This window comes from Brassica napus, chromosome A1, assembly GCF_020379485.1.
Source record: "Brassica napus cultivar Da-Ae chromosome A1, Da-Ae, whole genome shotgun sequence".
Classification (NCBI taxonomy): Eukaryota; Viridiplantae; Streptophyta; class Magnoliopsida; order Brassicales; family Brassicaceae; genus Brassica; species Brassica napus.
In genome coordinates this window covers 21,662,190-21,686,589 of record NC_063434.1, presented here as the reverse complement: position 1 = coordinate 21,686,589, position 24,400 = coordinate 21,662,190, and the positions used below count along the sequence as shown (strand labels likewise).

General features: G+C 35.7%; 4 protein-coding genes and 1 pseudogene across 8 annotated transcripts; 4 read left to right on the top strand and 1 right to left on the bottom strand.

Annotated features, from left to right (window-relative positions):
- The first annotated feature begins 1,388 nt into the window (after window positions 1-1,388).
- On the top strand, window positions 1,389-2,413 carry LOC106376886 (plant UBX domain-containing protein 12-like). The gene has a single exon (XM_013817014.3). The coding sequence runs from the start codon at window positions 1,540-1,542 to the stop codon at window positions 1,969-1,971; it is 432 nt and encodes a 143-aa protein (XP_013672468.2). The 5' UTR covers window positions 1,389-1,539; the 3' UTR covers window positions 1,972-2,413.
- A 3,546-nt stretch (window positions 2,414-5,959) lies between these two features.
- On the top strand, window positions 5,960-8,269 carry LOC106352988 (dual specificity protein phosphatase 1). 4 transcript variants are annotated; one of them, XM_013792674.3, is made up of 6 exons: window positions 5,960-6,098; window positions 6,825-6,966; window positions 7,043-7,178; window positions 7,429-7,549; window positions 7,641-7,786; window positions 7,924-8,269. In XM_013792674.3, the coding sequence occupies exons 2-6, from the start codon at window positions 6,862-6,864 to the stop codon at window positions 7,965-7,967; spliced, it is 552 nt and encodes a 183-aa protein (XP_013648128.1). In that variant the 5' UTR covers window positions 5,960-6,098; window positions 6,825-6,861; the 3' UTR covers window positions 7,968-8,269. The 4 variants fall into 4 exon arrangements, with proteins under 4 accessions (XP_013648128.1, XP_022545403.1, XP_022545385.1 ...); XM_022689682.2 differs by lacking the exon at window positions 5,960-6,098 and adding an exon at window positions 6,110-6,344; XM_022689664.2 differs by lacking the exon at window positions 5,960-6,098 and adding an exon at window positions 6,373-6,634.
- A 419-nt stretch (window positions 8,270-8,688) lies between these two features.
- Window positions 8,689-10,428, top strand: LOC106382128 (short-chain dehydrogenase reductase ATA1-like). 2 transcript variants are annotated; one of them, XM_022689663.2, is made up of 2 exons: window positions 8,689-9,117; window positions 9,850-10,428. In XM_022689663.2, the coding sequence occupies exons 1-2, from the start codon at window positions 8,724-8,726 to the stop codon at window positions 10,266-10,268; spliced, it is 813 nt and encodes a 270-aa protein (XP_022545384.1). In that variant the 5' UTR covers window positions 8,689-8,723; the 3' UTR covers window positions 10,269-10,428. The 2 variants fall into 2 exon arrangements, with proteins under 2 accessions (XP_022545384.1, XP_013677550.1); XM_013822096.3 differs by having other exon boundaries at window positions 9,847-10,428.
- A 719-nt stretch (window positions 10,429-11,147) lies between these two features.
- LOC106352977 (ribosome production factor 2 homolog) lies at window positions 11,148-13,168 on the top strand. The gene is made up of 6 exons (XM_013792638.3): window positions 11,148-11,330; window positions 11,464-11,667; window positions 12,007-12,252; window positions 12,331-12,573; window positions 12,646-12,711; window positions 12,798-13,168. Exons 1-6 carry the CDS (start codon window positions 11,262-11,264, stop codon window positions 12,921-12,923), a joined length of 954 nt encoding a protein of 317 aa, XP_013648092.1. The 5' UTR covers window positions 11,148-11,261; the 3' UTR covers window positions 12,924-13,168.
- A 2,854-nt stretch (window positions 13,169-16,022) lies between these two features.
- Window positions 16,023-23,858, bottom strand: LOC125576593 (annotated as a pseudogene).
- Between the last annotated feature and the right edge of the window lie 542 nt (window positions 23,859-24,400).

The following is a 24,400-nucleotide window of genomic DNA, read 5'->3' as shown; positions in this document are numbered from 1 at the left end:
ATAATAAAAATACATATAATTTATATATGTAACATAATAATTCATTAATAGCTATTACATAATATATATATAAACATTATACATTGAAAATAATCACATTGTAAAATAAATATAATAGCAAATATTACGAAAATTTTCAAAATATATATTTTCTAAAGATAAAATTTTAACACTAATTATTAACAACAAATTTAAACTGATTATAGTATAAATTAATTATTGGTAAGATAAATTACACAAAATAATTATAATAATGTTAATTAAGCCACATAAATAAATATTCTACAACTAAAATATCTCTTAACAATAAATAACATTAAATTAATTTATAAAATTTGATTAATCAATTTAAAATAAAATCCGTGCTCAGATCATGATCTATTAATACACTAAAGATGCTCTAAAAAATATGGTACCTCATAATATCTTTAGAGTTTAGATTTATATATTTCGTTTCCGTTGGTCGTCCCACATTGCTTACAAGTGAGAGTAGTTAATACCTTATAAAATTTAATTGATCCTTCCATTTAGAAGTTAGTTACTAGGTGGATTTTAATTTTGAACTTTTAGTGGTTTTGGTTATAAACTGATTGTGGCCAAATCTATGTCAAATTACAATCAGAGCAGTTCGAATCTTTAGGTATGAGCATGACGTCCGGCTCCAAAGCAAAAGAAAATGAAGATGAGAGAAACCCATTTTTTATTGGAGTTACAAGCTGAGTTTTAGTAAGCTTGATTGTCAACTACTTATAGAGCGAATATCTTTTTTAAAAACTATATAAATCCTATCAGTTTCTTATATTTCAAAATTTACTTTTTTATTTATTTATCGTGAACATGTGCTGTTTTCGCAATTATAAATTTGTAAAAGAAAACAACCGATAAGCTAATATTATATTTTACCTCCAGTAAATAAACAAACCATTTATCCTTGCTTTGTGGGTTTTGTTATTAGTTCTTCATTTGCCGAATGTCTCAGAATTGGATTGATCTTTTTTTTTTTGTAACTTATAGTTTACCCTTGGTTAGGGCTATGCTTTCCCTGTGTTTAGGACTTTGTTTTCGGATGTTTAGGGATCTTCGGACTCTTTATATTCCATCATCAAATCTTATCTTATAATCTTCCTAGTATTTTATAATGAATAAACTTCAAACAGAATAAATAAAAATCATAAAAAAAACGTTGTAGAGCTAAGAAAGACTCCTACACAAGTTAACATTTTTGGAGAACCAAAGCTCAATTTACAAGCAATATAAATTTTAGTAAATTTTTATAGTTTGTGGAATTAAAAAAGTACTTGCACAACAAAGGGAAAATAAATAAAAAAGAAAGAAAAGAGAGTCGAATATCCATAAATTCATTTTGTTGACTAAAAAATCTGTAAATTTATTTACAAGGAAAAAAAAAGGGTAACGGCGTTCTCTATCTCCACGCCACTGTATATAAAGCTGCAATCGCAAACAAGAAGGCTCCTGCTTCTTCCCCCCGAGCACCTGAGAAAGATAAAATTAGGTTTTTTTGGCGATCGATTTCGATCGATGGCGAAAAGACTATTCGCGGTGCTCGAGTGCCAATCATTACTAGAGAACCTATCTCCCTTCGTGGATCCCAAACGCCCAAAGAACTTCCCCGACGGCGAGAGTCCAACATGTCTATCTCCGAACTCGGTGATCGGGTTCCCGGAATTGACCGAAGAGCCGAAAAGCGACTCGGATCGGAGCGTTCTGTGCAGGCTCTGCGTTCGGTTACCGGACGGGAGAAAAGTGCAGAGGAACTTCCTCAGATCAGAGTCTGTTCAGCTTCTCTGGTCGTTTTGCTACTCGTTGATGGATGAATCGGAGAGGAGGGAGAGGTCTTTCAAGCTGATTGAGGCGGTTCCCGGGGAGTACAGGAGTCTTTATTACGGATCTGAGACGAGTTTTGAAGACTCTGGGCTTGCTAACTCGTTGATCTCTGTGATTTGGGTGTGAATAAGTTAATTACTTTTGATTATCTGGTTTTTAGTTTCTCTATGATTTGAACAGTTTATAGGGTTAAGTATTTGATCAAATCGTCTTCGCATAACATTGGTTACAAGTCAATTTCATTTTTAAAAGTCTATCTTCTCCTTTAAGATATCTTTCTTGTCTTTGTTTTACTGCTATCTTGACGTTCGGATCAGTCTCTTGCTCTTTATCGCAGTCTCCCACAATATCATGCCTTCTCTCGCATGAAGCTCTTATTTGGATTAAAAGTGTTGCTTTACAAATGATTTGCTCTCAGTACACTTTAAAGGCTCAGCGTTTCCGGACTAGTTGTGGCACCGATCACGGATTGTGTTCTTTGTTATCCAAGGTGTCATTGCTTAGCCTTTAATGTAATTGAGATGTAAGGCCGTCTTGGCATTATTGTTTATATCTTCGGTTTTATGTTCTTCTCAGAGCTTGACTGGTTTCCCCGCTACCACCCGCAAACGCAGTTTTTACGGTTGGTAGCGGTTGACAGCGTTTCGAAACAATTATACAAACCACTACAAATCGCTTCAAATCGCTCCAAACCTCTTAAAATCAAAAGCTGGTTCCAGCTAGCGTTTGCGGTTGCGGGCGGTTGCGGGAGGATAATTTTTTTTTTTTTTTAAAACCATATAAATACAAAAATAAAAATATTCAATAAATTTTTTAAAATGAAATTATAAAAATATAAAAAATATATCTATTATATTTTAATTAATATTATAAAATTTTAAAAGATAAATATTTTATATAATTTTAAAAATTTAAAACTATAACTTTGAAAATATAATTTACATATTTCTTATAATATTATGATTTTTGATATTTTTATAATTATATAAAATGTAAATATTGTTAATTTATTATTTAACCGCTGCTGTATTTGGTAGTTAACCAGTCATAAGTATCCCGCAAACGCACCAATTTCTAACCGCAGAACCAGTCGTACAAATCTCTTAAAACCGCTAGAAACCGCAACCACCCGCAACCGCAAACGTCCGCAGCCGCAACTGCAACCGCTGCGTTTGAACCAGTCAGACTCTCAGTCTTTTTCTAGCCGCCCGTAATAAGAAATCTCATTTGACGAAAGGAAATAAGAAATTATCAGATGGATTAATAAATAAGTTTTAATTAATTATTTTCGTAATTTCTTTAAATTATTTAAAAGTTTGTATTAGCATGAATAAGCCTTCCAAAAATGTTAGATATAGATGAACATTATAAAAGATAAATCTTATAAAATATTATACTTGTACTTAGAAATTACTTGTTCATCAGTTATTGTATATATCTAATATATTAATATTAATTTAGAGTTCTATTTTTTTATCCACTTATAAATAGTTTACGTTGGACCATTACATTTAACTAGATTTTTTATTATTTTTATTTTTATTTAACTTAATTATTATTAAATATATACCCTAACCTAAAATTAATGAACTAAACAACTAATCTATTATTTTGAATAATAAGTTCAATTTATATTAACACTACTTTTAAAGTAAATAATCAATTATATTTTATTTATTAATATAAAAAGAATTATATATACTTACTAATTCATTTATACAACTGCACTTTAATTCAAAAGTAACACAATTTTTATGCTTATGTGGAACCTATTTCGTATTATCTTCATGTTTTCGTGTAGTGTTAGTTGGTTACTTGGTTTTAAAGTCTGTGGCTCTCTGCGTACAAATTAAAAAAATATTTAATTTTATATATTTTAAACAAAAACATTGCTAAATATCTATATAAATACAATTTAACCAATAAAGGAATAAATTGTAGAATAATTTGTTTATTAAATGGTACATTAAAAATTAACAACGTCATATAACTTTGAAACATAAAAATATTTAAACGTCATTTATTAAAACCAAGTGAGTATTGTAAACAAAAAAATAACTCAACTCAAACATCATTATTTGATATAAAAAAAAAAAGCAAATTACATATAACTAGGTCCTTGAAGAACAAATAATTTACACTTTATATCCCCTTTGGGACGCATCGTCCCTCTCCTTGTCCAAAAAGCTGGAGAGAACCATGCAGGAGTTATTTTCACTCTAGGACACTTTTCATCTTTTTATTACATTCTAAGTCACTTCTTGCTACTGAGGTAGTTTTTGTGACTAAAAACCAAAACTAAGTTTACTTTTCTAACTAAATGGCCCCACAAACATAAAATCAGTTTTGAAACAACGGGAGACGCGACAGTAAAAATGAAAAAGACGCAATCGTTGCTCGACGCAAGAAGAGCTTCGGTCTCGACACGAGCGGAACCGCTACAGTTGAGTTGAAGGTGATAATGCGCCGGCGGAAGGTTTACGGCGAGCCGCGGAGGTGATTTTGACATATTTGGAAAAAATGGATTATCAAAATATCACTTTTTAGTTTGAAATCAATTATTTACAAATATATTTACGAAATTGCAACCAAAACAACATGAAAACACACAAAAATTAGGTGATTTAGGAAGAAACCATGGTTGACGGCCGTCCAATACTTGCAGAAACCTAAAACGAAGGGTAGAAGATGAGTTAGTTACAATTTTGCCATTAATGAAAAATACACAAAAAATGACAAGACTGGGCGTCTGGGGATTCGAAGGTGGGTTGCTAATCCCTGCTATAACCATTGGGCCACGGTTAACTATATTGTGTCTTAAGCGTGGACTATTAATATACGAAACAATTCATACAAATATCAATAAAAATTTAAAACTAATTTCTGAGTGTTCTCAGATTAATCACAGATTTCTACTAATTCATAGCTAAAAATGGATGCAAGATATCACATTTTGTAATTAGTATGAGATGGCTTAGGAATTTGAGATTTTTGTTTTTAAAAAATTGAATTAAAAATTTTTTGAGACTTTTTGGCAATGAAGCTACCGGTTCGAGTAAAAATCATAAATGTTATGATTTAAATATTATAATAAATTATGTCACTCTAAAAAATTATTAGAGAGTCATTATAATCAAGATAAACATGTGTACAAGTTTATCATGTGTACAAAAACTATATGTGTACATGTGTATATATTTACATGTGTACACTCTAAATTATTAAAACAATGTATCATAAAATCACATTTTCATGTTAACCTAACAAACTTCTAGTTTTTCTTTTTGTCTGTTTTTGTTTTTAATTTCGAAAAAAGCTGACAAAAAAAAGGTCAAAACATTCTTTATCATTGTGTACACATATATTTCGTTGTCCACATGTACAACTGTTTTACAAAAATTTACATGTACACTGATTCGTTTGTACATTGCACAATATAATATCTGATTTGAGTGCATTTATATATGTAAACGAGTTTTCCTTCTAGTTTTCCTTTTTGTCTGTTTTTTTTTTAATTTCTAAAAAGCTGAAACCAAAATATTCTTCATTATTGTGTACACATATATTTCGTTGTCCACGTGTACAACTATGTTACAAAAATTTACATGTACACCGATTCGTTTGTACATTGTACAAATATGATATTTGATTTGAGTGCATTTATATAAGTACACCAGTTCATTTGAGTATCTTGTTTGAGTTCATTTAGATCATTTTAAAATTAATTTAAGTGTATACATAGCATTTGTTTGTGTATTGCATATCACATGGGATAAAATGCAAATTTGGAAGTTATGATCAAAAATGAAATGATGCAAAAATTGAGGGACCTCATGTTTCAAAAACGCTAGTTCTCCATCAAAACATGGGCTAAGTTGCATATTGGAAAGTCTGGGATCAATTAAATTTAAGCTAATATTAAAATTTCTGGTTCTCAATTAAAAGATTTAACAATGCACAGTTAAACAAAAAGTTTCAGCGGCTCAGTGGTTAATGATCTCTTATTATATTACATGAGTAACAGGTTCAATACGCATTAGTGCATTGTTTTAATTTATTTTATAAAGTAAAGGGTATAATCGTAATTATGTGATCTTCTTCTTCATTGACCTAATTTTTTTCCCAGCGTAGCCACCATTGCTACCATCTTTTTATAGAACTCTAAATCAGGTTATAGATACACGTTTTTGACCTCAAAAACAACAAATCTGAGATTTTAGGTTTCTGCAAGTATTGGACGGCCGTCAACCATGGTTTCTTCCTAAATCACCTAATTTTTGTGTGTTTTCATGTTGTTTTGGTTGCAATTTCGTAAATATATTTGCAAATAATCGATTTCAAACTAAAAAGTGATATTTTGATGAATCCATTTTTTCCAAATATTTCAAAATCACCACCGCGGCTCGCCGTAAACCATCCGCCGACGCATTATCACCTTCAACTCAACTGTAGCGGTTCCGCTCTTGTCGAGACCGAAGCTCTTCTTGCGTCGAGCAACGGTTTCGTCTTTTTCATTTTTACTGTCGCATCTCCCGTTGTTTCAAAACTGATTTTATGTTTGTGGGACCATTTAGTTAGAAAAGTAAACTTAGTTTTGGTTTTTAGTCACAAAAACTACCTCAGTAGCAAGAAGTGACTTAGAATGTATTAAAAAGATGAAAAGTGTCCTAGAGTGAAAATAACTCACCATGCAGTTGCAAACTTCCCCATTAGTAATCTCTGAGTCACCATTTTTCTCAGATTTGTTTTCTTCTCCTCTTTGGCTAATCCACCCCCTTCTTTCTACAATGTAAGATCTTATCAATTATGTTATCGAATTCATGTTAATGCGATTCGATCTCCATAGTTGCAATCGTTTATCTCAAGGGATCATGACACATAGATTCAACTTTTTGATTTTAGATTCAATTCTTCTAATTTCGAATCACGTCGTACCCAATTCGCTGAGCTAAATGATTCAATTCCATTTCCCTTTCCAGGAGTTCTAGGGACAAAGGATCATCATCTTCGCCAGCAATGGATAACGAAACCTATGTGAAGAATCGGATACAAGAGCTTGTTCGTCTTATCAAAGTTGCTCGTGTCTATAGACAAGACAATGTCCCTTCCCTTATCCAACAGGTTCCACCTCAAAACAATCATCCATCCCTTTGTTTTTTTTGTGTGGAACCAATTGATTCATTAATCTTTTTTCTAGGGTCTCTATCTCGGATCCTTTGCAGCAGCTTCCAACAAGAACGCTTTGAAGTCTTGCAACGTTACACATATCTTAACCGTAGCTAGCTCCTTGAGACCTGCCCACCCTGGCGATTTTGTCTACAAGGTTGTTCCAGGTATTAAAGGTTTCACCTTGTTATACTTAGGCTCCGAATGGTGACTGCGGTTTAAGCGGTGCGAGACAAGCAGTTCAACTGCGGTGCAGTTTTATCAGTTATAAAAACGTATAGATATATGGTATATATAGAGATTTTTGTTAGTGTTAACTGCGGTGCGGGGCAGACGGTTATAAACATTCGAAGCCATAATATATGTCTTTCTTGCCTTCCTTTTGAGATGGAATCTCTTGCTTTGTATATGTGATAGTTGTGGATAAGGAAGACACTAATTTGGAAGCATACTTCGATGAGTGTATCCATTTCATTGATGAAGCCAAGAAGCAAGGTGGTAGCGTTCTTGTCCATTGCTTTGTTGGAAAGTCACGCAGGTTTCTGATATTTTTTTTTTTTTTTGATATTTGGAATGCACCTTGTTTTGTTTAGTGGCACTCTGTTCCCTGAATGTTTTGCTCCGTGTAGTGTCACTATAGTTGTTGCTTACCTCATGAAGAAACACGGAATGACTTTAACCCAAGCATTGCAGCATGTTCAGAGCATTAGACCTGTGGCAAATCCTAACGCCGGTTTCATCAGGCAATTACAGGACCTCGAAAAGTCTTTACAAGGTATATGCCTTCTCTCCTATTTCTCAACTCACATGTAAACTTAATGTCTATGATATCTTGTGGGGTCTTCTGTGCTTGAGCTGTCTTTGGTGAATCTAAATTAGAGATTCTTTACTTTGTCTGTCTGGGGCAAATAGTAAAGGAATATTTGAGTGACCAGAACTCGTGGGATGAAAAGTAAAGTGTTGTGGAGGAACAAGACCGGTTCATGTTAATAACTCTTACTTGCATCTTCCTCTCTGTCTCTCTCTCTATAAAACAGGGAAGCAAGAATCGCTTGCCCACCCTCAAGTGTGAAGACCCCACCAAGATCATACCTTTTGGAGGAAACTTGTAAATCTCAAACTAAGCATCATATGTTTATTTTTTTCTTTCTCCTTTAACAACTTGATAAAAAAACATGGAAAGGATTCTGTAAGGTTTAACTGTTTCATGAAAGCCATAGCCTATACGATGAACTAAAAGCAGAAGATAACACAACCATATACATTATCATATATATATATATATATATATATATATATTTATTTATATTTACTGATATGTATAAGTAAGTGCTGCTGTGTAATATATTTTGTCAAAGCAAAGAGATCGTATTTATAGAAAAGTGGAGAGAGACTTGATATTCACCTCTTAATCTTACAAAACTTTATTGTACAATTCGAGTTGGATATACAAAAGTTCGAGAATTATATTATAAGTTATAACGTTGTGTTATATAATCAACCAAAATCCATATGAAATTTCTCACTCTTTGTTTTTGTTTTTAATATTCATCAAACTTGCCTTAACGCAAAGAAGATGAGTGAACTAACAAGTGAAAGAAAGAAAAGTAGTTGACTGGAAAGTTAAAGAGCATGTCTAAAACAAGAAACATAAAACAAGTGGTATAAGAACAAAGTCTAATACCAAACCTCTCCAAAAATAACTGGAATTAATGGCAAACTTAAACAAAACATTAAACAATAAGGTAGCCATAATAACCGGAGGAGCAAGAGGGATCGGAGCTGCCACGGCGAGGCTGTTTACAGAGAATGGCGCATATGTCATAGTCGCGGATATACTGGATGAAGAAGGCGTCCGTATGGCAGAATCCATTGGTGGGTGCTACGTGCATTGCGATGTATCGAAGGAGGCTGATGTGGAGGCAGCAGTGGAGCTAGCCATGAGACGGAAAGGGAGGCTGGACGTGATGTTCAACAATGCTGGAATGGCTGTGAACGAGGGTAGCGTCATGGAGATGGACATTAAGATGGTAAACAAACTTGTTTCAGTCAATGTGAATGGTGTCTTGCTTGGCATCAAACATGCAGCTAAGGCCATGATCAAAGGTGAGTATTTGAGTTTGGTGTCCAATCAGATTTGGCAATTTAGCACGTCTTAAGAGCTAAGTACTGAATATCATCAATCATTTCGGATTTTTATTTTATTTTATTTTTAAGTGTGCTGCAATTAAAATCTTAACACTAGAATCAAATAAGTATAACAAAGATATGTAATATATACAAATCTTTTCGGTTTTAAGGTGAGTATTTTGTTTTAAAGTATTTTTTTCGGTTTTGATTTGGATTTGTCTTCTTAGAAAATATTGACCAATTTTTTTTAAAAAATACCTTTAAGTTGATTTGCTTACTATGTTTTTTTTGCTTGCTATGTTAGTAAAGTGGCATTTTAGTTGTTTGTCCAAAAAAATCTTCAATATTAAACGTGTTTGAGATAGAACAATTTAGAAATGAACAACCTATAGGGAAGTCAATTCTGATACCTAAGGCTAAAATAAAGAGAAACTATCAGTCTATCACATAGTGATTACAAGGTTAGGTTAGTAAACAAAATTTTCTAACCTTCCAAGATAACGCACCGGGCACGGAAGAGATCATGGCTGTCCGGGTGTTACAGTTTTATATTTGTTATTTTTCTTTTATAAATTACTGTTTATAGTTTTCTACTTATGTGTTTTGATCGGTATCATTCCGATCGGTTAAACAATATTGTGCAGCTTAATTTTTTTAATCATCAGACAGCTAAATTTAGTTTTGATGCATCTAAAAACGCAAAAGGAGGAGGAGGGTCGATAATATGCACATCAAGTTCATCAGGAGTAATGGGAGGACTAGGAGGTCACGCGTATACGCTTTCAAAAGGAGCAATTAACGGACTCGTGAAGACAACGGCATGCGAACTTGGCTCTCACGGTATCCGTGTGAACAGCATCTCTCCGCATGGAGTTCCTACTGAGATCTTGGTCAACGCGTATCGTACGTATCTTCACAACGACAGAATCGATGCGGCTGAGGTCACAAAGACTGTGGCTGAGAAAGGAAGTTTACTGACCGGAAGGGCTGGTACTGTGGAGGATGTGGCTCAAGCAGCTTTGTTTCTTGCAAGTGAAGAATCGTCAAGATTCATTACCGGACATAACCTGGTTATTGATGGTGGGTACACATCTGCCACTACTACCATGAGATACATCTACGACTAATTTCCAAGTTGTTTTTTTTTTCAGTATATCTGATGTTTTCTTGTCATAAAATAAATGTTTTCTATATATGATAATATTTTTGTCTCTAATTTTAATTCTTGACATGAAAGCCAAGTAATAATCTACGTTGTTATGATATAAGAGTTGATGTTTAACATAATTAATGGTTTAAGCAATAGCTTCAGTCAATTTTATATATTTCTCATATTTTAAATATCAAATATATCTCCCCCATTGTTGTCAAAACATACCGTAAACTTTATAAAAAAATCGAAAACAAAACCAAAATAAAACAATACCCAATAGTCTTGCCAAAGCTTCATACGGAGAGCAGAAAATGTGTGCTGCAATTCAAATCTTAACACTAGAATCAACCATTCTCATTCATAAGTATAACAGAGATATGTAATGTATACAAATCTCAACTTACTTAAAACACAGTAATATAATTACGAATTTCACAGCTTATGGGTATGTACAACAAAGCTAGAGATAAAAGAAGGATAAATGTTTGGGAGCTCATAATGTTTGGCTTTTTGTTATAGCCGTGGTCCGTGGTCCGTTGGAAAAACGGAAGTCGTCCGTAGTACGTGAATTATATGTGCCGCAGTGCAATCAGGGATTCATTTCCTTTGTTACATATCTGTCCTTTAACGGCTTAACCCAAGCGGTGCATTGCAACATGTGCGGATAATTTGGGCCGTGATATGCATACTTTTGCTATGTCCAAATATGAATTGCCTAAAAGTTTCATGGGCCGTCAATTCTTTATTTGAACCCATCGTCGACCTACTGGAACTTTTGGGTCTCAAATGTATAAAACAAAGGACTTGGACTAAATTAAAATACATATAAAATCATAGGGGCTAGATTACAATTCTATATAAGTTGCTAGAACTTAAAACCCTAGAGGCTCTTATCGAAAAACCTCTTCCTCCCCCTTTCTTCTCGGAGCCGTCGCTTTGTTGGAAAGTCGCCGGAAAATTACCAGTCATGATGGAAATACGAACTCCCAAGACCCACAAAGCGAAGCGTGTACTCGAGAAGCGAGCTCCGAAGCTGGTAAGTCTTCTTCGATCTCATTACACAAAAGAGAATTGAATCATGGGTTTTGATTCTTGTGTTGCTATCTATTGAGAATTTGTGAAGAATCGCTTGAAAGTTATTAACTTTGTATGTGATTGGTTGTGTGCAGGTAGAAAATGGGAAGAAGACATTGATACTTCATGGAACGAAGACGAGCGCTACGCTTAGCTCTGTGCTGATGGAGCTGTACCGTTTGAAGAAGGGAGGAGCCATTAAGTACTCGAGGAGGAATGAGAATATTAGACCCTTTGAGAGTGGTGGTGAAACCTCTTTGGAGTTCTTCTCTCAAAAAACTGATTGTAGCATTTTCGCGGTAAGCTGTTTCAGCTTTGTTTTGTGGCTGTAACTATTGAATTGTATTCAACATTTCATATTGTTTCTTGATTATTGTACATTAATATGTTCTATCCTGTGTTCTTGGTTCATTATAAGGCTTCCTGCTGCTGTCTTGTTAGTCTTAATGAACGTTTCTTATGGTGTAAATTAGCACAATATAAGCTTGTTCTGTTATTGGCTAACTTTGGCAAATGATATGTCTCTGCATTAGATTTTGATTCTGTAATTATCATAGATGGTCATCTTGTCTATCTATGAATTGCAAACTTAGTTTGAGTCTTACCATTGGTTTGGTGGATGCTATGCTATGTTGCAGTATGGCTCTCACACAAAGAAACGACCTGACAATCTTGTGCTCGGAAGAATGTACGATCACCATGTCTATGATCTCATAGAAGTTGGGATTGACAACTTTAAATCTCTGCTATCGTTTTCCTACGACAAGAAGATAGCACCTCATGAAGGATCAAAGCCTTTCATTTGCTTTACCGGAGAAGGTTTTGAGAATGTACCAGAGCTGAAGCAGCTTAAAGAAGTCCTCACTGATCTCTTCCGTGGCGAGGTGAATTATTTGTATTTTCTTGATTGTGTATTTTGCTTATCACAGAACCTGAAAGAAGTTGAATTGTTTTGTCTGCAGGTCGTCGATAATCTAAACCTTACTGGATTAGACCGTGCTTACATATGCTCAGCGATATCACCAACTAAGGTTTTCCTTACTCACTGCGCTATTAAGCTAAAAAAGTCAGGGTCCATCGTGCCTAGAATAGAGCTTGTTGAAGTAGGTCCATCCATGGACCTGGTTATCCGCCGTAATCGTCTTCCCAACGAAGGCCTAAGGAAAGAAGCTATGAAATCATCTAAAGATAAGCCCAAGAAGAAGGTACAATTAATATTGCCTTAAAATTTGGTAGAAATGAACAACCAAGTGAAACAATCTTTGTTTCTTGTACAGGTGAAGAATGTGGATCAAGATGATGTACTAGGGAAGAGAGGGAGGATTTTTATTCCTGAGCAAGAGGTAAAGAACAGAAAGAAAGCACATGAAACACACATAATGTGCATTGCAGATACACAAACTGATTGTTTCAATCTATTTGTTTTCAGGTTGGAAAAACTCCATTGCCGGATAAATCGAAGGGAGTGAAGAGAGAGCGAAGAGAGGGTAAGCTGAAGAAGAAGAAGAATAAGGAAGAAGGGTCTGCTTCCAAAAAGCATAAAGAGTCCGAGTAACTCACTAAACCACTTGTGGGCTTCATCAAACGACAGTTTCGACGTCAAGAAGATGAGATGTTTTTGCAGTGTAACTTGTCGTTTTTTTCTTTAAAGGGCTCATCCCAGTGGACTCTTTCTACTTATGAATGTTTTTTATACGCTAATATTTATCGAGATAGTTTTGTTTTGTTAATTTTCCTGCAGCAAAGAGAATCTTAGAGAAAAGAGTATTAAGATATGAAGATACACATTTTTGTCTCGTATCTCGATAAAGCTTCATATTTGATGTTTAACTGTCGTTTATTTCATACGTGAAAGTTGTACAATAATTAGTTTCAAAAAAAAAAGTTGTGAATAATTGAAGTAAAAACAATGGCGGATAAGAACACGTCCCTTCCTCACTTTTAGGGTTAATATTCTTATGTTCTTGTAATTATCACTACACATTTAGGCAAAAAGAATTAGTTTTTAAGTTATAACAGAGTAGGAGAATAGCCCAAAATGTTAAAATGATGATTATTTGGTATTCTTTTTTTTTTTACCTACCAACTTTTAAATGATATTGACTGATCCATATTTGAGTTTAGAATTTAACTAAGCTTTTGTTCAGTTAGCTGTCTCTACCTTCCACATTATGCTTATACATTATCTATAATTTAAACCTACCGCTATGGACTCTTTTTCAGTTTTATATGTTTTGTACCATTGAAACCAAACGAAAAAGAACAGCAAAAAGATATAGAACAATGCAGTTATGCTGATCAAGAGCATATCAATCCATGAAATAACTTTCTAATATTCTCAAAAATATTAGTATTCCAATATATAGTTTTTTTTTGTTTTTTTTTCAAATAAAAACTGAACCAATAGAAGAGTTATAAATGTTTTATGGTTTTCTTAAGTTTTTCAAATGATACTTATTTTTCCACTGGGAAATAGCACCCTATAACCAACAAAGAAAACAAAGCAAATAAGAAAATAACCAAATTCCCATTATTTCTTATTTTTTTTGAATTATACAGAAGTATCCTGGTCCTACAGAAGTGATCCAGACTAGTCACGTGTTGCCACGTGTCGGTCCTCTGTCCTTGGCGATGCCGAAATGTTAATTCTCTAGTGGCCGGGATTCGAACCCAGGTGGCAGTACTCACAGTTGTAAGCTCTTTGCCACTAGAGTTAGAAGCCCCAGTTAATTCCCATTATTTCTCTTCCTATTTCACTCTACATTCTCTCTAAAAATTTAATTTTGTTTTTCTGTTTTGGTTATTTCACCAATTCTCTCTTCTTCTTTTCCTTTTCTATTGGTTTTGATTTTAAAATATTGAAAAACTTTTTTGAGAAACTCTCTATGAAAATCCTTTAAGAATAAGGCTCATCAAATAATTTTGTGCACACAAACAAGCAGATATGCTTAGTTATCTATACTATTATTAAGAAATAAATTTGATTTTTTGTCATCTTCTCCATAAATTAGGGGTGGGCACTTTACCCGATATCCGAAGTGGTATCCGAACCCGATCCGAAAAAGCCGAACCGAATCCAAATCGAAGTAGCAGAATATCCGAACGGGTATTGAATTAGGTGAGATTGGATATCCGGACCCGAACGGATAATATTCGAACCTGAATGGATATCCGAAAATAACCGAACATATGTATAATTAACCTTATATTTCTAGTTTACATTTCTCATTTTACATAAAATATTTATATTGATACTACACATATTTTAAGTTCAGATGATATACATACAATTACGGAGAAAATGATTTGCTACTCACTTAAAATGCATGTTAAATTTTTTATTTCAAAAATTAACAAAAAGTTACATCCAAAATTTTAAAAAATAACCAAATTAATGTATTTTTAGTTTCAAAATGTTATATCCAAATCTATTAACCATTTAATATATTAAAAATAAGAAAATTAGTTATGTGAAAGTTATGTTTTTTTAAATACAAGAAATTTGAAAAATGAAAATTTAATTTTGTTTTTTCAAAATCTAAATATTCGAACCCGATCCAAAATAACTGAATCCGAACTAAAAATATCCGAACCCGACCCGAAGTACAGAAATACCCAAACGAGTTCTACACCTCTATACCGAAATATCCGACCCGAACCCGAACGGATACCCGAACGCCCACCCCTACCATAAATTTAGACAATTTTGTTTATTTGTCATGTTCATATGATTTTGATTGAAGTAATTGCATATATGTCATGTTCTTCATGATTTTAGATAATTTTGCTTATTTGTCATGTTCATATCATTTTGACTAATGAGTCATCAATATAAATTTATTATATTATTTGAATTTTATTAAATAAGTAAAAAACAATGATAAGGATAGAATTCTAAATATTTTACTTGATCCAATCTTTAATATAGTAAAATCTTTTCAAACTTATTATTTTCTGAATTTTGACATAGATACTACAAATATATCACAACTCATATATTGTAGTTTTTCTTTCTTAATTTTTTTATAATTATCAAATGCATATGTTAAGATGATTAATATAATGTAACAAAATTTAATGGTGTTCTTCCATTATCAACCAATCACAAGTTCTCTATCGATTTTTTATCAAGAAATTTAACTTATCAAAATTATCATAAATTTTAAATAAATACAAAACTTACGTACCAAATATTTATATGATATTATCCCGCGATATCGTAGAAATAGTTTAACTTATTCTTTTAAGTGAAAAATTAATCCCTAACGACAATGAAGGAGTTAAGATGTTCGTCATTAATTAATATACATATTTTTTTACAATTTTTTTTTAATAATATACATTTTTTGTTACTATTATATAATATTTAGTAATGAACTAATACTGGGAGTTGGGACAAATCTTCTCAAATCTTTTACCAAAACAAAACCTTCTCAAATCCCTTGTATATGAATGTTCAAAAAAAAATCCCTTATATATTTATGTATTAAGTTGTTTGAGACATTGCTAAATTCCTCTCTATACGCCAAGAACGACTCTATTTTTATTACAAATTTTGATATGCATGCACATAGAGTTGGGAATTTTAATCACTGCCCGCAGGTTCCGTCCCGTTTGACCCGCTGCGGGACAGATGCGGGTCAAACAATTTGAAAATTTTGAATCATGGATGCGGGTATGGATTGAAAATATTTTAAGCGGACGGGTGTGAGTCAGCCGAATTTGAGTCGTGGATAATCGCCAACCCGTAAATTAAAAAACAAGATTTTTTATTTTAAAAAAAAACTTTTCGTAAAAATATATAAAATAGCATAAATATTGTATGATTTTAGTATAAATATATTTTTAAAATATTTTTAAAATAATTATTATATAATTAAAATAATTATTATTTATCCACGGGTTTTGGCGGATATAAAAGTTTTTTGCAGATTACGTGGGTCGAGTTTTTGAATCAACGCTGCGGGTTGATCCGCGAAGCCATCAATACATGCACCGTACCCTTGTACACGATCGGTGGTCGCTTGAAAGCAAATTGAAATGTATATCTCCATTAACCAAAATTTTAAATATACACCGAATTTTGTTAAATAAAAATAAAATTTCGAAGTCAACGACAACACGCGCATATGTTTTTATAAAATTGTAGTGTAAACTTTGTAGAAAGTTATAAAATAGCTATTTTTAACTATAATCTAACATCTCTCAGATTCTTTTTGATTAACATCTCTCAGATTCTTACTTTTAAAATAATTAGAATCAAGTGGTGTGAAATAAGAAATGGATTAATTAGCAGTGTAAAATTATATAGAAATATAGAAGGCAACTTTTTCAAAATTAGATACATATATTTTTTGGGAGTGTATATATACATCCATATATTTATAAAGCTATATTCATAAAATAAAATAATAAATTTTGATATTCAATAGCTATAAAAAAATTAGATTTAAAATCAAAATCACTATATTTATCCTCAATTAACCTAAAAAATAAACCTGCCTCAATTCTAAATTGTATAGAAATAATAGTAAATTTAAAATTTCCAAGATAATATTATTTTAATAATGAACTTAATTTTTAATATCTCACAAATAATTAATAAATTTTATAAGTTATACGCAAATAATTTTTTTTTTCTAAACAAACAAAAATTATTATTCATAGATATCAAACTTTAGTACAAATTCTAACATTTCAGACACGACTGTATTCGTCCTACAGTTGAGGAATGTTGATCAAGATGATGTACGAGGGAAGACAGGGAGGATTTAAATTCCTGAGCAAGAGGTAAAGAAGAAGAAAAAGCCATGAAAAGACATAATGTGATTCCCAAACTGATTGTTTTTTTTTGGTAGACTGCAGGAGACATTAGTCTCCTACTTTTTATTCAAACTCAAACAACTACACGTAAACATGGCGAGGTCTAGAAACCCCGCTCAAGTCCTCCAACAAAATCGGAGCAACAACTTCCGGAATAGTCTCAAAATAGTTCAAACCAAATGGTAAAGAGAACGCATAGGTCGCTAATCCATCTGCAAGATGATTAGCCTCCCTATACACATGAGAAAACTTGACTAGCCAGTCTCTTGATATGAAGCCATAACACAAACGTACTAGGAATGACAGGGGATGAGAATCATGTATCCCTGTCCGTAGAAAATCCGCCACACTCGCCGAATCAACCTCCACCTCCAACCTTCTAATGCCGCAATCCCACGCAATGCACAAGCCATAATACACTCCCCACAGTTCTGCCAAGGATGCCGAGCAAATCCCAATGTTCACCGCAAAACCCCCTTTCAACTCGCCATACTCATCCCTTAGAACTCCTCCTGCAGTCGCCAAACCAGGGTTCCCTCTGGAAGCTCCATCTGTATTCATCTTGCACCAGCTATTTGCAGGTCGAATCCATGATATTCGCTTCTCCACTCGAACTCCCACGGCCAAGTGATGTTTCAATTTCTTATTCGCCAATACCACTTCATGAGCCTTGTCTTTCACAAATTTCACTCTATCTCGACATTTCCCTGTTTCACCAAACACATAGCCACATCTCCACTTCCAACACCACCACACAGTTAGTGCAAAAAGAATTGCCCAAGGGTCTTCATTATTGGATGTGTCTTTTATGAGATTCTCATATAACCATTCTAGAAGAGGAAGGTTAAAAAAGCGTTGCCTTTTACTCAAGGGTACAATCTTCACCCATAACCCTGCAGCAGCCGAGCAATCTCTGAGAACATGAAGAATCGTTTCATCCCCGTTTTTGCATAGTTGACACACTCCATTGTCGCACAAGTGCCTGCGTTTACGTTCCATACTTGTCATGATTACTTGCCGAGACACCAACCATAAGAATACTCGAACTCGTTCCGGTGCACCAACACTCCATATTCTTTTATATAAAGCTTCCATGTTCGGTCGCTGGCTAACATCCCTAGTCAAGAAAGCGTACGCGGATTTTACAGAGAAAGCTCCATCTTTGTTCTCACTCCATGACATTCTATCACAAGCCCCAGTAATATCATCTACCACCATTGAAGCCAACCTCAGTCGCATCTGTAATGGCATATACGGCTCAAGAGCTTGAGTTAACCAACTAGTTCCACTTTGCCATAAATCCCGAACTTTTGCCTCCACCATCTCCACCGGAATCTCTACCATACTTGACTGTAATAGGGGCTCATTTAACAGCCACTTATCTTTCCAGAAGCGGACCTTACGTCCATCCCCCAGAACCCAGCTCGCACCTGGTACAACCACCTCTCGAATTCCCAAGGTCAAGCTCCTCCAAGACGGTGACCATACCCCTTTACCTACCAGCCATGTTGGATCATATAGATCGCCCACTCTAAACTTATTGCGCAAAATCCTCACCCATAAGCCATCTTGAGAATTCAAAAGTCTCCACCCAAGTTTTGCTAGTAACGCAACAATCATCTCTTTTGCTGATCGTATACCGAGCCCACCCTCTCTCTTTGGTTTGCAAACGCTCTCCCATGAAACCAAATGTTGTTTACGATTTCCCTCACTGCTCCCCCATATAAAGGACCTTGCGATCTTATCAATCTGGTCCAAGGTCGATGTTGGAAGGGCTATAAAGCTCATCGTATGAACCGGGATCGAAGACAAAACAGATTTCGTTAGGGTTATCCTCCCCGCCAGACTTAGAAATCTCCTCTTCCATCCAGCAAGTTTAGAAGAGACCTTCTCAATTACTTCCCCAAATGTTTCCTTGTTAATCCTCTTCTGCAGTACCGGCATGCCTAAATACTTACCCAACTCCTTCGTGCCTTTGATACCACTCTCATTACTGATTGAGTTAGCTAAGTCTCGGTGGATATTCTCAGAAAAGAATATTAGCGATTTCTCCAGACTCACTTTCTGTCCCGAGGCCTCGCAAAATCTCTCCAGCACTTTGCGTATTATCCGAATCTGTGAAATAGAAGCTTCTGCAAACAAGATCAGATCGTCCGCAAAACATATATGTGATAACTCTGGTCCACCCCTTTGATAATCTGATCGGTTTCCATTCCTTATTGGCCACAGATAATCCAATTTGATGACACAGTCTCTCCATGCATAGAACAAAAAGGTATGGTGACAGAGAGTCGCCTTGTCGGAGTCCACGCTGGGGCGTAAACGATTCTGTCCTTTCTCCATTCCACAATAAACTCATACCAGGGTTATTGACACATCCCATAATCCATGTAACCCATATCTGTGGTAGCTTTGCCGCATAAAGTGTTTCCTCAAGGAAATCCCATCTGATCCGGTCATAGGCTTTCTCGAGGTCTAATTTGAGAAGCATCCAACCTTTACGCCCTTTCTTCCTCCTCATTGAGTGCACAGCTTCCTGAACCACGACAATATTATCAGTACTCAGTCTACCCGGTATGAAGCTGGCTTGCGATGGACCTATCAACTTCGGCATGAGTTTCTTCAACCTCAATACCATCGCTTTTGTTACTATCTTGAATAGTACATTACATAAGCTGATGGGTCTGAACAGCATAATTCTCTCAGGTTTAAGAACCTTTGGTATAAGTACCACCATTGCGTCATTCATTCCTTCCGGAAGAACCCCTGACTGAAAGAACTCTAACCCAAACCGGGTTACTGACTCTCCCACCACATCCCATGAATCTTGGTAGAAGCCCGGTTGGAAACCATCTGGCCCCGGGGCTTTAAACTTGCCCATAGAGCGAGCTGACTCCTCTACGTCCAGTGCCGAGAACGGCTTATTCAACAGCTCCATTTCCTCTCGAGTGAACTCAGTGAAACCTTGTTGCGGTAGCCTATCCGTATGAAGATTGATATCATCCGTAGAGTACAGTCTCTTATAATAGGAAATAGCTAGCATCTCCAACTCTTCTGGCTGGTCTATCCAACGTCCATTTTCATCCTTTAACATCTCAATTCTGTTCCTCTTCCGACGCACTATAGTACTCGTATGGTAATACTTTATGTTCCTATCCCCAAAGGCTATCCATTTATCACGCGACTTCTGATACCAAAGAACTTCTTCCTGTTCCAGAACCACCTCCAAGTCCTTTAGTAGAGCCGCTTCCTTTACTAGTAGATTATCATTCGGATTTTTCTCTAGCTCCTCCTGAACCGTTGTGATCTCCCCAAGTATTCTATCTTTTCTCCTGTTCACATCCCCAAATACCTCTTTGTTCCATTTTTTGAGTTTTACTTTCAAGAGAGCCAGTGCTTCCGGAGTACTCATCTCCCCATTCCAGGAGGCAAGTAATAACTCTTTGAACCCTTCATGTTTAACCCATGCCGCTTCAAATCTAAATGGCCTTCTCCTTGGGTTACCTCTTTGTTCCGGCGCAAGTTGCACATAGATTGGTGCGTGATCAGATTCTAAGAAAGGAAGATGAGAGACCACCGCCTCCTGCCATCTCACCCTCGTTTGAGCATTACACAGCACCCTATCCAAGCGCTTAGCTACAAAATTTTGCGTATCCTTCCCTCTTCTCCATGTGAATGTGTTTCCTCTGAACCCCATATCCACCATGGCTAGATCATTAATCCATTCTCCAAAGGCTAGCGAATCTGGTGAAAGTCTACCATTACCTCCAGTTCTTTCATCAAGTCTTAAAATAGTATTAAAATCGCCTCCCACCAACACCGGCTCATCTATACTTTCCAGCACCCTTTTTAACTGTCCCCAAAGTCCACTCCGCCGGCTAACAGTTGGCGCAGCATAAACTGCAATGAGGTGAATGACCTCTGTCCCCATCATCATCCTAGCGTGAATAAACTGCTCTGATGATTCCAAAATCGTGAGCACTCCAGCTTGATCTCTCCATAGTAACCAAATACCTCCACTCTGAACCGTAGCATCAACACAAAACGAGTTATCAAACCCCAAGTTTCGGCAGATTCTCATTGCCATATCACCATCCGCGTGAGTCTCAAATAACGCAAGACAATCAGTATTATACTTCTTCAAAATGTATCGAATCGAACGTCTGAAATTGGGTTTATTAGCCCCCCAGCAATTCCAGAATAAGCAATTTATCATCTTTAATATGATTAGATCCAAACGAATTACCGGGGCACCCTGTCATGCGAGGGACAATACCCTCTCATCCCCCTGCGGGTTACTCAGTATATCAGTCTCTTGCTGCTCTGTCTCACTGATAATACTCCCCATTGGATTCTCCAGTTCTTCATCCCGCAACTGCAATCGAGACGTGATCTGAGCTTCCTCCCCTCTATCGCCGAAAACTACCCCCCAATCTCCCTACATCAGTACTCTCCACTCTTAAACGCTTCCCCGACTCAGATAGACTAACTTCTCCCTTCGTTGGCCCAAACACCAAACCCCGGACCGGTCTATTGTTCAGCTTTTTCTCCCTGCCTCTTCCTTCCCCCATCACTTTTTTATTCCCCGCCCCTTTCAGTGAAAGGTGGGCGTTCGGGTACCCGTTCGGGTTCGGATCGGGTATTTCGGATTTTCGGGTATTTCGGTATAGAGGTGTAGAACCCGTTCGGGTATTTCTGTACTTCGGGTCGGGTTCGGGTATTTTAAGTTCGGTTTCGGTTATTTCGGATCGGGTTCGGATATTTAGATTTTGAAGAAAAAAAAATGAAAATTTTCATTTCTCAAATTTCTTGTATTTAAATATATAACTTTTCACTTAACTATTTTTTATTTTTAATAGATTGCATGGTTAATAGATTTGGACATAATATTTTCAAACTAAAAAGACATTAATTTGGTTATTGTTTTTAAATTTTGGATGTAACTTTTTGTTAATTATTGAAATAAAAAGTTTGACATGCATTTTAAGCGAATAACAAATCATCTTCTACGTAATTGTATGTATATCATATGAATTTAAAGTATGTGTAGTATCAATATAAATATTTTATATAAAATGAAAGATGTAAACTATAAATATAAGGTTAATTATCATATGTTCGGTTATTTTCGGATATCCATTCGGGTTCGGATATTACCCGTTCGGGTTCGGATATCCAATCTCTCCTAATTCAATACCCGTTCGGATATTTTGCTACTTCGGTTCGGATTTCGGTTCGGGTTTTTCGGATCGGATTCGGGTGCCACTTCGGATTTCGGGTAAAATGCCCACCCCTACCTTTCACTTTGGCCCCCACCTTCGAACTCGTTGCTGCACTCGTATTACCGCCAAATATTAGAGTTTCCTTCCCATGCAAGACTCCCTTTCCCTTCTTATTCTGGATGTTCATATCATGGTTCGCCTTATTTTCTTCACCATTAACTGCATCCTCCCCTAATGCACCCGTACTCGTGACCATCTCTAAGCTTCCAAATTTATTCGCAAGCGCAATGGTCCCTCTGTTATTGCGACTCGCCTCCACCGTCAAATCACGAGTCGTGACATTTGCAGTTCGAGGTTGAGTTTGCGTGCCACGTCTCGGACCTCTTGCCTGAGTGAAACCATCACCTTGCTCTAGAGGATTTTGTCGCTGAGTAGATTGAGCCAAAGTTGGCGTCTCCGTTTGGGCTATCTGATTAGCCACTCTTTCCGCAATGGTCTTTGGGCATCCATGAACCATATGTCCGTAGATGCCACACTTTGAGCAGATTTCAGATAGACCTTCATAGGCCACAAAGTACCTTTCTCCATTAATTAAAACTGTCCCTTTCAAAGGCTTTGCAAGATTGACTTCAACACAAACTTTCGCAAATCTAGCTCTTTCAAAATTCAAAGTAGTCAGATCCACCCGTATTGGCTTGCCCAACCCTTCCGCAATTCCCATAAGAATCGATCGATGATAAAAATTCACTGGGATATTGGTTAGTCTGATCCAGACCGGAGTTGTAACAATATCATCTTTTAATGGATCAAACTCCGGCGACCAAGCTCTTACCATAAGATAGCTCCCAAACACTCTCCATGGGCCTCCTGTCAGTGCCGCCAAATACTCACTCTCCTTCTCAAAACGAATCATGAAGAACTGACGAGGCAGGTCCATCACATACATTGCTCCTGTCGGACTCCATAACTCCTTTAACTTCTTCCTCAAGGCAGTGATCGCAACATTCCTCCCCAAAACCCTAACCACCATACACTGTTTCCACATCCCATTCATTGCTTCTAGCACCTCCGTCCCTATCGTAATTGAAGGTTCACCATCCTCTCCATTCGGAAATTCCACTCGGAGTCTCTCCGTCACAAACTCATCATCAATCAAATTCTCCGGCACCGGCATACCACCCTCGCTCGTACCCACTACCTTTGAGACCCAAGAAATCCCCTTATCTGGCGGGTCCCCTGGTGGTCTCGCTCTCTCCCCCGCCTCTAACATGGTCGCATCCTGATCATCCGCCTCCAAACCCCTCGCGTCACTTTTCGCCAAAACCCTAGACTCGCTCATAACTTTTGCTTCTCTTGTATATATTTCCAAACTGATTGTTTCAATTAGGTGAGATTGGATATCCGGACCCGAACGGATAATATTCGAACCTGAATGGATATCCGAAAATAACCGAACATATGTATAATTAACCTTATATTTCTAGTTTACATTTCTCATTTTACATAAAATATTTATATTGATACTGCACATATTTTAAGTTCATATGATATACATACAATTACGGAGAAAATGATTTGCTACTCACTTAAAATACATGTTAAATTTTTTTTTTCAAAAATTAACAAAAAGTTACATCCAAAATTTAAAAACAATAACCAAATTAATGTATTTTTAGTTTCAAAATGTTATATCCAAATTTATTAACCATTTAATATATTAAAAATAAGAAAATTAGTTAAGTGAAAGTTATGTTTTTAAATACAAGAAATTTGAGAAATGAAAATTTAATTTTGTTTTTTCAAAATCTAAATATCCGAACCCGATTCCAAAATAACCGAATCCAAACTAAAAATATCCGAACCCGATCCGAAGTACAGAAATACCCAAACGAGTTCTACACCTCTATACCGAAATATCCGACCCGAACCCGAACGGATACCCGAACGCCCACCCCTACCATAAATTTAGACAATTTTGTTTATTTGT

What these genes read in the sequence shown, in the direction of transcription:
- LOC106352988 (XM_022689664.2), top strand. Translation starts at nt 6,534, where the DNA reads ATGCAGTTGCAAACTTCCCCATTAGTAATCTCTGAGTCACCATTTTTC. An exon ending in CACCCCCTTCTTTCTACAAT is followed by an intron (nt 6,635 to 6,824) that starts GTAAGATCTTAT and finishes TTCCCTTTCCAG; the next exon opens with GAGTTCTAGGGACAAAGGAT. An exon ending in TCCCTTCCCTTATCCAACAG is followed by an intron (nt 6,967 to 7,042) that starts GTTCCACCTCAA and finishes TCTTTTTTCTAG; the next exon opens with GGTCTCTATCTCGGATCCTT.
- LOC106382128 (XM_013822096.3), top strand. Translation starts at nt 8,724, where the DNA reads ATGGCAAACTTAAACAAAACATTAAACAATAAGGTAGCCATAATAACC. An exon ending in AGCTAAGGCCATGATCAAAG is followed by an intron (nt 9,118 to 9,846) that starts GTGAGTATTTGA and finishes AAAACGCAAAAG; the next exon opens with GAGGAGGAGGGTCGATAATA.
- LOC106376886 (XM_013817014.3), top strand. Translation starts at nt 1,540, where the DNA reads ATGGCGAAAAGACTATTCGCGGTGCTCGAGTGCCAATCATTACTAGAG.
- LOC106352977 (XM_013792638.3), top strand. Translation starts at nt 11,262, where the DNA reads ATGATGGAAATACGAACTCCCAAGACCCACAAAGCGAAGCGTGTACTC. An exon ending in CTGATCTCTTCCGTGGCGAG is followed by an intron (nt 12,253 to 12,330) that starts GTGAATTATTTG and finishes TTTTGTCTGCAG; the next exon opens with GTCGTCGATAATCTAAACCT. An exon ending in AAGATAAGCCCAAGAAGAAG is followed by an intron (nt 12,574 to 12,645) that starts GTACAATTAATA and finishes TTTCTTGTACAG; the next exon opens with GTGAAGAATGTGGATCAAGA.